General features: G+C 37.1%; 1 protein-coding gene across 2 annotated transcripts in view; it reads right to left on the bottom strand.

The window, feature by feature from the left end:
• The window catches only part of KIF13B (Kinesin-like protein kif13b), a 29076-nt gene that overhangs the window by 1132 nt on the left and 11316 nt on the right, over positions 1-16628 (bottom strand). For both annotated transcript variants that reach the window (XM_035733686.2, XM_051209453.1), the window contains 7 exons: positions 15721-15929; positions 6889-6987; positions 6548-6621; positions 5493-5631; positions 4170-4334; positions 2499-2694; positions 719-793 (listed from right to left, as the gene is read on the bottom strand). In XM_035733686.2, coding sequence (XP_035587808.2) covers positions 719-793; positions 2499-2694; positions 4170-4334; positions 5493-5631; positions 6548-6621; positions 6889-6987; positions 15721-15929 — 957 coding nt within the window. The remainder of the gene's footprint in view (positions 1-718; positions 794-2498; positions 2695-4169; positions 4335-5492; positions 5632-6547; positions 6622-6888; positions 6988-15720; positions 15930-16628) is intronic.

Below are 16628 nucleotides of genomic sequence, written 5' to 3' on the forward strand. Positions count from 1 at the left end.
GTACACAAGTTCACGGACTAAGCATCTCTACCCAAAAATATTTAAAACGACTAACGGGTTTTATGTAGTGACGCTTGTCACCAAAAACGTTCGCTAAACAACCTGATTGTGTTTCCGTAGTTTCTATTCCTCCTGTGGGAATTACGAGATAAAGTGACCGGGTTCAATGAAAACCATCAGGTTTATAAAGTATCTACAATAACGAGAGCAACGATCGGTTGCGATGGGGAGAAAATCTGTCCCGTTAAATATTTTGAATGCCGACTACAAACTAGTCAGTCTGTACATTGACATATTGTGATTTTTTAGCAGTAGAGCAGTATGTTTGTTGAAGTTACCTAATAATTTCCTTTGGTGAACGATGCCTATTTACAAGATATATATGATTTGGACAGAATCAGGGTTTTAAACCCCCCACAGGTGGGTCATCCATACCCACCAACCCGGTTAAAGTGCAAGACATTCGCTTTTCGTGATCAACAGTAGTGCCGCGAGAAGGCAGTGAGTAGAACTTTCCTGTTAGTGGCTGTATACGCGTGGTCATGTGAGAGCATTTCGAGAGTAAGAGCTAACACTCTCCAGCCTCGCCGTGCCAAGCAAATGCACTTGAAACTAAATAAGCATCATTAAGGATACTCCGTACACTGTCGAAAAAAGAGGATTTATAACGAGGCATTAAATTACAACGAACAAGTATACTTATGTAAATATTACTCACCTGTCTGAAATTATCAAGTAACCGAGTTTGCGCTAGTAACTTTTCTTGCAATATGATGACCTTTTGATTGAGTTCCTAAATTTAGAAAGGGCTGGGTTAATAGTAAAAAATTCAACATACACTAGCGAAATTTAGTAGGATGAGGTTATATTCTAAGATTACCTTCAATTGCAGCGCGTAGGCGCTTTATGTTGAAGAAATTATTGTGATGCACTGAACCTTAGTGGTTCATTACAATCACGTACCTGCTGAGATACTGTTAAAAACAAGCAACCGATAAATTTCAGATATATTCAGTCAGTAATGTGACAAACTAGCCAATCAATGATGGCCACAAAAATACAATCCGGCGTGTAAAATGATGGAGAAAATACATTACAATAAGTCATACAATACAACTAAGTAATAGTGCAAATAGTTCTAGGTCTTTCATTAAAAGGGGAATTAAGTCAAAACAAGGAGCGTTTAAATGCCACAACTTACTTCAACTTTCAATTTTTCAGACTTCTTAGTCTAAAATTCGAATTTTGAAAACGTTTTAATAAACTTATCAGATACAGAACTGTATTTCCCAGAGATATTATCAACTACCGCGATACTGTAAGCGACCTTTTTCATGTCCTATGCCTATCTTCAACAAAACTAATTTTGTTGTTTTAGCAAATCCAAGCTATGTTTCGAAAACATCTACGATCGAACGCTAGTAACCTATGCAAGTTTCTAACTATGAAAGTCCAAGTTTCATAGACACAAAATAACAGAGACTGATGTAGCACTATACACTTGCCCACTAATTGATAAAGAGGACATCTTAAGTAGCAAATATCAGTTGACAGAAGCCAAACATGCCTCTTTACTTAATCTAGCAAAACATACAACTATTTGACTTCCTATAAATAGACTACAAAATGATGCGAACCACTCCTGAAGAGATGCTTTCAAAGAGAACGTATGCCAAACATCCTCACGTCTTAACTGTAAATATCTCCATCAGAAATAAGTGAGAACGTCTCTCGATGGGAGTTGATATCTACAGAAAAATTGTGACGAAACTAAAATAGTGAGAACGAGTAGTTTTGACAACCGCCAATTAGCGTAACTAGTCCATAAAACGACTCACCAAAATCAATATTGGCTTAAAGTCAAGAGATCTTATAATCATGCACCAAGTAGTTTGCCTGTAGCTAAAAGCCTATCGAAGGTTAAAAATTTATTCTGTACATCTACGGCCCTGTCTGAAATAAGCTTATTTGATGGCCTTACATAGTGTTGTTTAAAAAATAAAGAATTAGTAAAAACACAGTTAGTATTACTGGGGACTATCAATACCTTGAATAACTTTTTGAAAACTGATTTCCACGAAACGTTCCCTATCGATTTTCTTTAGATTAGGGTGTGGTGTTTGAATGAACTAATGATAACTTTGTACTTGTTGAATGCTTGATTTCGAATTCTAAATACAGTACATTCGTTTGTGGTTATCTAGTAGTTCTTGATCCGATTACGTTATTTCTGGGATTCCTAGTTCATACTATAATTCAAATACTTATAAATATCACATAGGGTTGTCATTTACTCAAAAGTTTGAACAATCAAGCAAGCATTTCGGAGATATAAACATGAATAACCGTGTATCTAAAAGCATAATTTACATTATACTAACATTAAAACGGGACAAAAATCACTTTTACACAGGAAAGTGTTTTAGATACTTGACTGGCAAACATGCAGATGTAAAATAATCGAAATGATACAGTAAACAGATTTTTTAATAACCTACCGACTCTTGTACAGATTGTAATGTACAATTCAAATGGGCAATCTGGTCAACAAGTTGGTAATGAGTCATAGGACTACACAGCAAAGAATGGCCAACAGAAGTAGAAACTTCAGAAGAACTAGGTAAGGTAGTTTGTACGTACGGTTTTTCTATGTCTTCGAAGTTCACTTTATCCCCATGAATACGTAATGGACTACTGAAGAAAAATCATGAATTTGAACAAAATTTAAATCAGACTAAACCTAAATATTCTTATCGGATATTTTATTATGTTTAATCAATCACTTGACTATATCTTTATTGCAGTTAGGTTGGTAAGAAATAAGTCTTCAGTTGTATTTTGGCAGTAAAACTGTTTTATACTAATATCTCCATGATGCAATGAAACACAAGATATTTTGAGGAGAAATAGTATTCATTGTTCTTTCACGTTATTCAATATAATTTGTTTCTTACTGTCGTGTCAATTCATCTGATCTTTTCATCTAATACGCTACCTATTTAAAACCAACAGGATTTTCAAACATGTATTAAAGATCGAGTTTGTAATAAAGCCATGTGCACTACTTGTACTTTTCAACTGAAACATGAGAGCTAAAAGTGAATGATGTGGAAAAACAACAAATAACTGGGAACCAATAACCGGGAAAGTTGGTTGTGCGCAGAACCACCGAATGAAAAGTGGTGTTGAGTGTCAAGTTCCAACCAAGGATACAAATCAGTCGAAATTGAAAAAAAGAATTGATTGACTTCAAATTTCATAATGAGGTAGTGATTGGGTTCGTGATAGAGCACGAATTCGGTATTAGCGGTTTTCATACATTAACATTATCTTGTTCTGTTAACTACAAATTCATTATAAAATACCTTGTTCGTTTTTTTATACTTTTTTGTTATTTCAGAAAACTGTGCAGACGCAAATGGTTTAAAAAATTTGTCTCTACTCAGTTTTGATCAACTGAATATATTAAGATAATATTAACATTTGCACTTTACTTATGTATTTTTCCTAAGAATCCACTGTATGAAAAGTGTACTGAGTTCAGGAAATTAATTTTCTATATCTAAAGCTAATAATAGGAATTATTAGGAAAGAATCTGCAAACATTTGCAAACCTGTCATTTTCTTTTGCAGTACTGACTACTGTAAATCCGTGACAACATAGTGTAGCTTAGCAATAACATACGGACCCTTACTTCATTCTATAATTCACGTAACGTTCTTTGCTTATCTTGTGAGTGCTTCGATACTGCTTTTAAGGAAATGTGACAAGTCTTGATAAAATAAACACAGTTTAATTAAATGATGACAGTCCTTGAACCCCTGGATAAACAAACTTCAGAAAAAACGATTGATCAATTACGTTGTCATACAGTGAAAGAATTTACCGACTGAACCAATCAAATCTAAGTACATAAAAATCATTGTATATATAATTGGTAATAAACAAAAGTAACTGATTAGACAATAACATTATTTCAACTAACAACAGAAAGTCTGATCATTATGTCGAACAATAAATTAACTGTGAGGTGTATGCTAAGCACTTTTGAAGCTAGACAAATAACTATCACGGAACCATGTCATTTATGCATAAACATAACATGGTTTTCCTCAATGAACTATTTACATGATAATTAATGGAAATAAAAAAATATGAGCAACCTTACCTAGTATTTGTACAATTAAGCGTAGAAAGTGCTCTTCGGAGTGTTCTTGACCCGGTATCTGCTTCATTTTGATAAACTTCTGACGTTTGTGTTGATTTACATAATTCAGATGTAACAGCTCGGATAGACCGGTGCCCAGTGGACGAGCGACGATCAGTTAACTTCCTTCGTAAAAGATGAAGATTAAAAGATCAGATTACCGAACTCATGAATGAACGACATACGATAAGATGGTGAAATAGGTGACCATACTTGATTAACAGACTTTAGATTGAAATCAAAGTGTATATCGAATTACAGGTATATTGATGACCCTTAACGACAAATATACAAAATCTTGAACATTCCGAGTATTTATATTTTTAGTAAAACAAGTAACATAAAAATTCAACTAAATTACCGAGATTATGTATAAGAAGAGAAAGTAATTGGTTGACAGAGTATTAAGGCATTTAGCTTTCTTAGAAAATTCCAACAATAATAAACTTCCGAGAATTATCTTTGTTTAATAACTCACCAAGGCATATTGTTGTGAATGATTTAACCGTCGTAACACTGAAAGTTTATACGAGTTTACTATTTGAACTCATATCGCTAAGTGTAATCCTGTCAAACGAACTGAGTTATTGTTGTGAGATCTAAACGTAACAACCGTAATCTATTTTGAAAAGCACAACTATAATAAAATTATACTAATAGATTTTAACGGACAACACTCAGTGGTTAAGATGTTGTTATTTTCGGAGATAACTGTACAACACAAATTAATATGAGGTGGAGGACTAGTGAAAACCATAGTCAGTTAGTTTAGTGCCCCATAGTTTTAGACAAACCTCCCAGTTGACGAAAATTACCTTTATAATAAGCGATAAATTTACCGAAACCCATGTATAACTTAACAACTGATGATTCTATAATGATAATTCACAAATTAAAATTAATGATATTTTGTCGATTAGAGTATGTTTTTTCATCTGTAATGTTTAAACACACTATTACAAGATGGTCAGTTATATTGGTACTATTACTTCCACAATATTGTTTCTCGATGTTACCTTTAGAGAAAAAAGTACATGCTTAAATAATAAATATTCCTATAAAACACGATCAAAACATTCTAAATGTACGATTTTCATATTTTAAGCATAGGCTGAAGTTTTTGGTTGCGCTGTCTGAAAGTAGTTCTTATTGTTTTTGACTTGAAATCGGACGTAACTTTTCAACAATTGATTTTTATGGGATTTAGTGGCCTATAATATATATCAGCTATAAAATGAGCTGAGAAATGTGTGGGGAGTTTAAGAGATAATTAATAAAAGATACCTTCGCAATTGTAAGACACCATCTTCACGAATGGAAATTAATTCTCTAAGCTTCGCTGCCTCATAAGCCTGACAAGTTCCGGATTCAAACATAATTGAAGATGCTTTTTGTCGTAAGATACGTAATTCGGACATTAATTCTATCAAAAAATTTCGAAAAAGAAAAACTAAAAACACGCACATATATCTTGAATGAAGTTCTTGCTAAATAAAGTTGAGAATTTGCACTAACTCACTGAATCACTTAAAAATAAAAAGTCGTTAAAATTAAGCGAACTGTAGATAATGATGTGCAAAATTGATTGTTGTGGTTCATCACATAACAAACTAGGCAGTTGCACTTCCCTTCTGACGTGTGTTAATATCCTGATAACAACGATGAGATTCAGTTCAGCTGCTATAATACGTAGTGGCTCTGCCATAAGTACTTGTCTTTCGAGCAGGAGACTATATGTTCACATACATTTTTATCCCCCAGGGTTCAAGAAGCCTAAGATCATCATAAGAACTCTTATAAGATGTAGATAGAAACCGACTTTAATGAATTGAGTTTATTACGTAATAGAGGATTACTTTTATGATGCCTGTTGCTCGTACATCAGCACTTAAAGAAAAAAGAATACAGTATGGATTCGATGTCTATCTCCTAACTGTGACGTTTTGGAGTTAAATTGACAAAACGTTTAACCGGAGTTATTTTAAATAAATGTAAGGATAACTAAGTTGTAAATTCAAAAACAAAATAAATAGGACTTTAAATAAACGTTGTTTGTGATATACAGATGGATAAAAAAGTATAGTAAATCTGGGATGGTGATTACTTTTTTTCAAATGAACAAATAGTATCATGAAGTGGACTCTATTTTTTACTTCAACAGATTACTGGTTTACGTCTTAAAAAAGTATTCACACAAATGATTCAGACAAGCAGATAGTTCATGGAAGCTCTGTTACAAACACTTTGGTTGATATATATATATATATATATATATATATATATATATATATATATATATATATATATATATATAAGACAAAGGTACACATATAAATTACCACGAATCAATCGACTTTTCGGATCTTCATTGACCATCGCTGAATTGACAATACATGACGCCTTTTTGGCATAACTAAAAATATACAATGTAGTAGAAATGAGGACTTTCTAAGTATCTTTGCAACAAGTTAAAGAACATGAAAATGACAATTCGTTCACAAACGCTTCAATTCAGAGCAGACGGGTTAGGAGAAAATCGAAACAGAATTATCAGTAATAAACGAGTCACAGTAACCAACAAAAATCAGCTGGTTGGTGGACTACAAACAAAACATTCTTTCATCATTCAATCATAAATGAGATCAGATCTAAATTGAATTGAAACGACGATAGCTCCTACCGTAAAGTGCTTAATGTTTCGTCGTAATGAGTTTGACAGGGGCTGACAGTTGCCAGCATTACTGTGACTGCATTGCCTCCTAAACTATCCTTCAGTAACCTAAAACGAAAAAAAAACAGAACGAAATAAAAGCATTATAAACTAACAACGTGAAAGTCGATGTAATGAATTTAAAATGTTTAGTTCAACTGCACAAATGTATCGAAGTGAACGCTTGACTTTACAGCTTAATCAGTGAATGTCACAAAAATCCGACATTAGCAATTTCGGTGTGACTATAATATATGGACGACCTTTGGGCGACGCTGAAGTGACCTTGAGTGTCCATATACAAACCAGGACCACATGAGGGTTATAAACCAGCATGAGAAAATAGAATTATGGTTTGCAGTTGATGGTTAAGGTTAAGAATTAGATTCAGGGTTTTCATCACGAACTGATATCAGCTATAATGCTAAAACTCTATTTAGCCAACTGGAAGCATAAATTTCGCGCCAAAATCAGAGACCAGGTATCTTATACCCGATCGGTCCATCCATAAATTATAGTCTCGCCGCAAATTCTAATCGCGTTTCTGCGAAATGCATAGAGCCATGCAACTATAAAGATGTTATCAAAATCATGAACTCATCTAGGTCACATCACCATTTAAGACCCAGAAGCTCTGGATGAACTTTTGGTCCAAGCATGGGACTCCTTATAAGTACAAACTGACGATGAAACCTAAATCTAATGCTTTTGAGTTTTTAATGATGATCGAAGTTAGATCGATCCATGATTTTAATGAAATTCAATAACTTCCACAGTCCTATATCGATAAAGATATTAGTCAGAAGTTTCAAAAAGTGAGATTAAAATTCTGAAATACAAAGATAGCTTATTTTTGAGAATATTAGAGAATGATCGTAAATCAGTTGATGAGGTTGTGAGCCCCATCGACTGAGATGGTTGGGTCACGTATTACGCATGTCCAACCACTGATTACCACGGAGTGTTGAGTAGTATTGGAGACAGTTGGAAGAAATCGAATGGTGACCAAAACAAAGCGTGAAAACAGGCCATAAAGTCACTTACTTCTGATTTGAACCATGTTGGCAGATGCAGACTACTTGGTTGGGGTCTGCGCAAATATCATGACCAATGGTTAGAGACTCTTGGTGACATGGCTCAGAATCGATCACAATGGCGCCGGCGTATACACTTTATGTCTTCCTTTAAACGGTGGGATTAAAATTATTTTACACCTTTCTTTCTACGAACTAATTCTTTCTTCCTGTACTATATTCTTAAACACAATCTTTCGTTCAAACATTACTACCATTGAAGTGATTATTTTTATGAATTTGGTGTACATCTTGTTGTGCTAATGAGGTGTGGCAACTTGGAACAACGCGTATATATGCGTGGTCCTACGTTGTAGCTGACTGACTGGCTTATGTCGTTCCACGACGGTACGATAAAACCACAGCGCTAACCCATGATAGTCTATTCAATTTATTATTATTGTGCTTGTAGGTATCATTACCCAGGTTTGACTTGATACTTTCGAATAAATTGAACATTGGGTAGATTGTTTTAAATAAATTAATATATTGGTAGTATCCCAATTAGTAGAAAAACTGGATTTTCCGACGTTTCGTGACTCAGTGTAAGCCACTTCTTCAGAGAATAAACAAATAACCAAATCAAAATAAATCCAAGTTCAAATAATACAAAGGAACAACGCAAGAATATTATGTGGCACAGTCTAAAAATGGTAGTTCACTGAGTTCATTTTCGGAAGTGTATTTTATGTGCGCTGAGAAAGTATTTATCATTTTATAAAAAAATTTTATGATGGTTCCTTCATTGTGACAAAAGTGTCATCTACAAATCTGATAAGCGAAATGTGAGGTTAGCTGGTACTTCCAAAATTACGCAATTCTGTATAGGATATGAGAAAATTAACGACAATCGATTACAGAGGCGGTTCCATAGCTACTCCGTTAGTTTGTTTATACCGAGTTCCTTTGGACGTTAATGAGGTTGAAGCCATGCCGAATTTAAGGGATTTCATTATTAAGCTAATATTTAATGGACATCTTGCTAGATAGAATATCATCATCTATCAAGTCATTGTTAGAATTTGGAATCCTAGTCTGTAAAAATACAAAATCATGGCTTACCATCGTTTCGTTATCTTTGGCGGTTAGTTCTGAAAATTTTGACTTAAAATCACAGAAATCTTTAGTGATACTTTTTACGTTATTTCAAAGATGTTTCAGTATACCACTTTGATATTTAGGTATACTATATATCGGAGTGTTTTTGAAGTTTATGTTTTAAAGGTATATCAGGTTTAAGAATATTTGGTAGTCCTTACAAACGGAATGTGCTGAACAATTTGAAATATAAAGTAAATCATCAGGAGATATGAGCAAATGACTCGAGTTCTTTAAAAAGTTAGCATGTATCTGATTTAACTGTAATTATAGAGAGAGAACAGATAATGGCGACCGTCTGTTGCAGCTATGCTCAGATAACCGCCTGTACCTTGCAAATACTAACTTTAAGCATAAGGAAAAACATCTTTTGACATGGCGACCCCTAATTCGTCCCAACGTTGGATCCAAATAGATCACATCGCTATCAGCCACCGATGGAGGGGCTCGATAGAAGACTGTTGCTTCAGGATTGGGTTGCATTGACACTCGAACTAATGATAGGGAGTAAAGTAGTTGAGCGTGTCGACCGCTTCACTTATCTTGGGAGTCTCATCAGCCCTTGTGGTCTAGTGTGTGACCAAATCTCAGCACGGATACAGAAGGCTCGACTAGCTTTTACCAACTTGCGTCACTTATGGCGTAGGCGAGATATCCGTCTATCAACCAAAGGACGTGTTTACTGTGCAGCAGTTCGTTCCGTCCTAATTTATGGCAGTGAAACATGGCTGATAAGAATAGAGGTTATTCGTAGGTTACTAGTATTCGATTATAGGTGTCTTCGAAACATTGTTCGTATATCCTGGGACCATCGAATAAGTAACGCAGTTGTTAGGAAACTAGTACTAGGTAAGGATGGCAAATCAATTGATGAAGTAGTGAAACTTCATCAGTTGAGATGGCTGGGATATGTGTTACGTATGTCCAACCACCGACTGTCCCGACGAGCGATGTTTTATGGTGTAGGAATAGGTTGAAAGAAATCTAGGGGCGGTCAGACCAAAACATGGCACAAATCCATGAAGTCACTGACAAGTGGACTGAACCGTGTTGGTAGTTGTCGACTACTTGGTTGGGATACGCGAGACGATAGCAACCGATGATTGAAGACCCTGAATGACATGGCTCAAAATCGTTTGCAATGGGGCAGGTGCATACACTCTTTGTGTTCTCCCAAATTTTAATCTCCTGATTCCTCCTTGTCTCTTTTTTCGCTTCCCAAATTTATTTCACTGTATTATACTCTTTAAATAACATCTCCAAACCCTAATCTTCCCGATTAATGCTTATACTCTTACTACCTCTACCACTACGGGGTTTGAATCGACAACTGCATCTCTGTGCTAATGTGGTATGGCAACTCGAACTGATGTACGTACGTATGAAGTTCTACGTTGTTACTGACTGACTGATGTTCAAACATGGTTCCCTTGATGAATGTTCATCGATTTTTTCTTGGTAGTCCGTTTTGCTCATGACCACTTGTATTTTTATTGTCCTTGGTAATTATAATCGTCTCATCTTTTCGTAACGAATGTAGAGCTCTCATTTCCTTTGAGATGTTAGGTGGGAGGCTTTTTTGTTTTGACAAAATGGAAAACCTTTTTTAACGTATAAGATTTTCTGGTAATTGTTCCAGTAGATGTTCCAGAATCGGTGCGATTTTTCGTGTATCTTGTATCAAGTGGTGTAGTACTAGCCGGAGATTTGAATGCACAGGTCGGGCGTCTAGGCACAGAAGAGAGTCGTTTAGGTGGCCGATGGAGAGTCGTTGGTCGCAGGTCAGATAACGGGGACCGTCTACTGCAACTTTGCACAGACCACAACCTGTTTCTGACTAGCACTAACTTTCGGCACAGTCATCGCCGATGTGCCACCTGGCGTCCTCCCTCTGCATCTCAAGCCTGGACTCAGATTGATCACATCGCGATCAGCTACCGCTGGCGTGGTTGTGTACAAGACTGCCGCTCCTTTTGGAGTACCTATCTGGACTCTGACCATGCCTTGGTCTGCGCCAATCTTACCTTACTTTTCAGTGGACAACGAAGTGACCGCCATCAACGGATTGATATTAGCAAGCTGGTTGCAACTTCTGCTGCAAGTAAGTATCGAACCGAGCTAGTTTCTGGGCTAGCTACCACTCCACCGAAAAGTATAGATGAGCATTGGTTGCAATTGCATGACGCCATGAAAATGGCGGGAACAGTCAGTTGTGGGTTCGCAAAACGTCCCGCTTATAAGCACTGGGTTTCTCCAGGTTCCTTACAACTCATTGAAGCCCGTCGGTCTACTCCGGGTGACCGTGAGTTTGACCATAAACGAAGGATGTTACGTAAGGAAATTGGGCAAAGCTTGCGTAAGGACCGAGAAGCCTGGTGGTCGATGCGTGCTAATGAGCTGGAAGCAGCAGCTGCATCTGGTAACTACCGGAAGCTCTTCCAGCTCATCCGAGCCACTGGCAGCAAGAAGTCTGGTGTGAGTGAAACAATCTGCGAGGATGATGGGATTCCAAACACTAACATCCATCGACGTCTTGGACGATGGGCAGAATTTTTCGAAGGGCAGTTCAACTGGCCTGCTGCTCCGGCAACATCGGTCAGACTGTCCTGCCCTTCATGGCCGGTGTCGACTGATCCACCAAACAAGGAAGAAGTCCGCAAGGAACTCCAACTCTTGAAGCGTTACAAATCACCTGGCCCAGATGACTTACCTCCGGCTCTTTTTAAAGATGGTGGTGACTTTTTGACTAAGGAATTGACGACGTTGTTCACAAAGGTTTGGGAACTAGAGAGTGTACCAACGTCATGGAATGAGTCGATAGTTGTCCCTATCTTTAAAAAGGGTTCACGTCGTTCCTGTAACAACTATCGGGGGATAAGTCTACTTCCGATTGCGTCCAAGCTATTGGCTTTCGTCGTACTTCGTAGGTTGTTCAAAACCCGAGAAAGATTGACTCGCGAGGCACAGGCTGGTCTTCCTTCTGGTTGAGGACGTATTGATCGTATCTTCACCCTCCCCCAAATGTTAGAACATTGTTATACTTATCAAGGGCCAGCAATCGTAGTGTTTCTTGACATCAGGGCTGCCTTCGATTCGTTGGACAGGGCTGTTCTCTGGGATTGTCTATTGAAGAAGGGTGTGCCTGAGAAGTTTATTAACATCCTAAAAGCCCTATATAAAAACACCTCAGGCAGAGTGATGGCATACAATCACCTTTCTCCATTTTTCCATTCGAGCAGTGGGGTTAGGCAGGGTTGCCCAATCTCACCATTCCTCTTCAACTATGTCATCGACGACATTCTGGAAACAGCTCTGATGAATGTAAGTAATGGTGGTGTGGATCTGTTGCCTGGAGAAAGACTTCTCGACCTTGAGTATGCGGACGATATTGTCTTACTGTGTGATGATGCCCAAGGCATGCAATCCACACTTAATCAGTTGACAATCAGTATCCGTAGGTATGGTATGTGCTTTGCACCTTCGAAGTGCAAAGTACTTTTACAAGACTGGCAGGATCCTGATCCTGTATTCACCCTGGGTAATGAGCGCATAGAAGTAGTCGAGAGGTTTGTATATCCGGGTAGCTGCATAAGTGCCAGTAATGACGTGTGTAGTCGGATCAATTCACATATAGTGAAAGCCAAAGAGGCTTGTGCCAATCTGGGTAATCTTTGGCGCCTTCGTGATGTTAGTCTGGCTGTATACAACGCGTCGGTGAGAGCAGTTTTGCTCTATGCTTGTGAAACCTGGCCTCTCCGAGTTAAGGATGTTAGACAACTGTGTTTGATCGTCGTTGCCCCCGAAGGATTGCTGACATCCAGTGGCAACACCATGTCAGTAATGCAGAGGTTCGGCATCATGTGTTCGGGCGCAGAGACGATAATGCAATTGGTGTCACCATCTTGAAACACCGACTTCGGTGGCTTGGACATGTTCTCCGAATGTCTTCCCAGAGAATTCCACGTCGTGTATTATTTACCGACTCTGGGACTGGTTGGAAGAAGCGGAGAGGTGGTCAGTGCATGACATGGTGTCGTGGTATGAAAGAAAGCTGCAAAGGACTGGCTTCTGTTGGTCCTTCACGACTCCCTGGTTGGGGTCTGAGAGATGGTGCAACACAGTGGCTAGAGACGTTATCAGATATGGCTGAGAATAGAAGGCAGTGGCGATCCTGCTGTAACCTTCTTTTACTTTCTTCATAAAAAGTGGTTGTGTCTCCCTTACCTGAAAGATTTTTTCCGATTGTAACTTTGCGTTCTTTCATTACTACCACACTACCTTACACCAATCTCTTCGTTATTGTTCTCTTTTTTTTTCTATTTCTCTTCGAATTCTCATTGTTTTGTGTGGCGCATATATGTTGGCGCTCTCTTGTACCAACATTTATGTGTTCAAATAAATAAATCAATCAAGTGGTGTTCTATGTAAATTGAAATCTAATTATTTTCCTGAAAGCGTGGTTTCGTGTTTACTTTTAGTTGTGCATGGAATTTTCAGGTACTATCATTCAGAATTCGCATTATTTAGAAATACCATATGGTATAAATTATTATCATTAACCTACAAACCAATATATATAAACCGAAAATTCTTCACATTGTCCTGGTCAGTATTCGCTAGCCTCAATGTTTCCATGTATTCTTTGGACTTTGTGTGTATCCTTAGTTCTCTTTGATTAATATTATTATTTTGAGATAGCCAAAAATCGGAGCGCTCAGCGCAACTGTTGAAAGGACTAATTTGGTTCAAATACACTAAGGATATATTTCCTGTGTTTAGTCAAGTAACTAATTACCGATTGACATCACGTGTTGAGCCTTTCAAAAACTTTGTGATTGTTTACTCTTATCGTTTGTTGCAATGTCAGTCTATCTGATTGTTACAAAAATCCATTTAAACCTATAAAGATGCCAACCACATTTTTGTATCCCCAAGGTCAGTCATCTACAAGGTAGGACCACGCATATATACGCGTTGTTCCAAGTTGCCACACCTCATTAGCACAACAAGATGTACACCAAATTCATAAAAATAATCACTTCAATGGTAGTAATGTTTGAACGAAAGATTGTGTTTAAGAATATAGTACAGGAAGAAAGAATTAGTTCGTAGAAAGAAAGGTGTAAAATAATTTTAATCCCACCGTTTAAAGGAAGACATAAAGTGTATACGCCGGCGCCATTGTGATCGATTCTGAGCCATGTCACCAAGAGTCTCTAACCATTGGTCATGATATTTGCGCAGACCCCAACCAAGTAGTCTGCATCAACCAGCATGGCACAGGCTGGAAGTTAGTGACTTCAAGCACTGATGCACAGCACTGAAACAACATAAGAACTACAACGAATACTTAGATCACACAGAATTAAAAATTTCTATAAAATAACGAACACTTCGAAGTGCTTTGGTTCAAATCAAGGACAAAATCCCTGTCGCTTCAGCACAACAGTGTGCCAACAGACTAGGATGTGTAGACTATGGTGCATTGTTTGCTGGGCAACCTTCTCGTGAAATCAAGGCTTGTGCCAAACAGCATCCAGGCTACACAAAAAGACCTCCAAATAATCATTTAGAACTAGAAAATCTACAAATCAAATTAGCAATAACAGTACATGTTATTATCTAGCAACTACCAAATGAATATTAATAATGCCAAAATTACCCAGAAAGGAATACAAGTATCATCTTTCACACCCGCTAACACACACAACGACATACAACTAGGTATCACAAAATATGAAATAACCTTGTTCGAAAGAACATAATAACACTAACATGACTAGACCTATCTTAATTTCGATTGTACTAAAAATATTTTTCTTTGTCTCTTGAACTCATGTTTATTCAATTTGTTTATTTTTATTCTGTGAAGAAGTGTCGTACGCTAATTCACGAAACGTCAGAAATCTAGCTTTTACTCATTGGGACTTTACAAATATATTATTTTCACTAACGATGTGTAGGGAGAAGCCACTGGCAGAAAGAATGTTCGTGCAATATGTACACCTAGTTTTCAGTCAAACATTAGCATGTTCTGCAATTCAAATTGGTTCTAGACTGTCTTCTCTCGCTTTTCTTCTGGTCTTCGGTGTTCTGCATATGCCATGTTTTTTGAACTTCTGGAACTATTCTCTTTGGCTGCCGACTGTAGCAACCTCCATGAGACGCACTATATACTACTTATAAGCAATCTTGTGAGTACCAATAACCATAGAAAACCTCAATGCTTTAAAATTCTGATCTTATTTTAAATTAACTCTTAATCATTTACTTCTGATACTTAATTTAATTTGTTTGGTTTTTCTAACGCGTTGCAAGTAACTGACCAACTACAATGTTTTAACTCTATCAGCCCCAGTTAGTAAATGACTAAGAAAATCCTTAGTCAGAGAAAAGAAACAGTGCAATTAACTTATGAAAAGACCAAATGCAACTAGCTATCTTAACCTAGTGAAATACTTCACTAAAATTAAATGGAATAATAATGAGACACGAGCATACAGTGAATGAGTTAATTCAAAATCTTGTGACCACATGTTCAATAATGAGTCAATAATTGGATACTGGTTAAGTGACTACAACTGGATGCATAAAAATATTTAACAAAAAATAACCATAAATATCAACAAACCAGGTTAGCAAAGAATCGCGATAAGAAACAAAATCCCGTCGTTTATTGACCAATCGGCATGGTGTTACTGAAAGCAGTGGACAAGTATCCTGAACAACTGAACGTGGTTCAGGGGATGGAAATGCCCTTCTCTTGTAAGTGATATTCTGGGAAAGTTGAGTGATTACTTTCCCGAGAGTAAACAACGACTTGTTGATTTGACAGCTTTCCTAAAACACATGGTGAATAAAAGTGGACCTATAAAATTGCAATAGCTTAATGAAGAAAATAATTACATAGGTCACTGACAACATAACCTTTTCAAAAACGTTATTTTAAAAATCAAAATAATATATTACAAGAAATGAATAAAAGAAATGACAGTAAACACTGACAAATTTAATAGTTACGGGAAACATTATGACTATCAACCAATATTTTAGGCTTTTTAGTAATGAGAAGAATCTTTTTTTCCTTCAAACTTTCATATTGTTATTAGTCTGAATTATTGGAAACCCCATTCTACAGTACAAACCACACATGAACGCGTTGACAGTTTCACTTATCTTGGAAGTCTGATCAGCCCTAATGGGTTGGTGTCTGACGAAATCTTAGCACGGATTCGAAAAGCTCGTTTGGCTTTTGCCAACTTGCGCCACCTATGGCGAAGGCGAGATATCCGTCTATCAATAAAAGGACGAGTATACTGCGCGGCAGTCCGTTCTGTTTTACTTTACGGAAGCGAAACATGGCCATTAAGAGTGGAAGACACTCGCAAGCTACTAGTATTTGACCACAGATGCCTCAGAAATATTGCTGGCGTCTGCTGGGATCACCGGGTAAGTAATAGTGAGGTTAGACGCAGAGTATTAGGGAATGATGGTATATCAGTTGATGAGGTTATGAATCTTCATCGACTGAGATGGTTG

This window comes from Schistosoma haematobium, chromosome 1 (assembly GCF_000699445.3).
Source record: "Schistosoma haematobium chromosome 1, whole genome shotgun sequence".
In the NCBI taxonomy this organism is placed as follows: domain Eukaryota; kingdom Metazoa; phylum Platyhelminthes; class Trematoda; order Strigeidida; family Schistosomatidae; genus Schistosoma; species Schistosoma haematobium.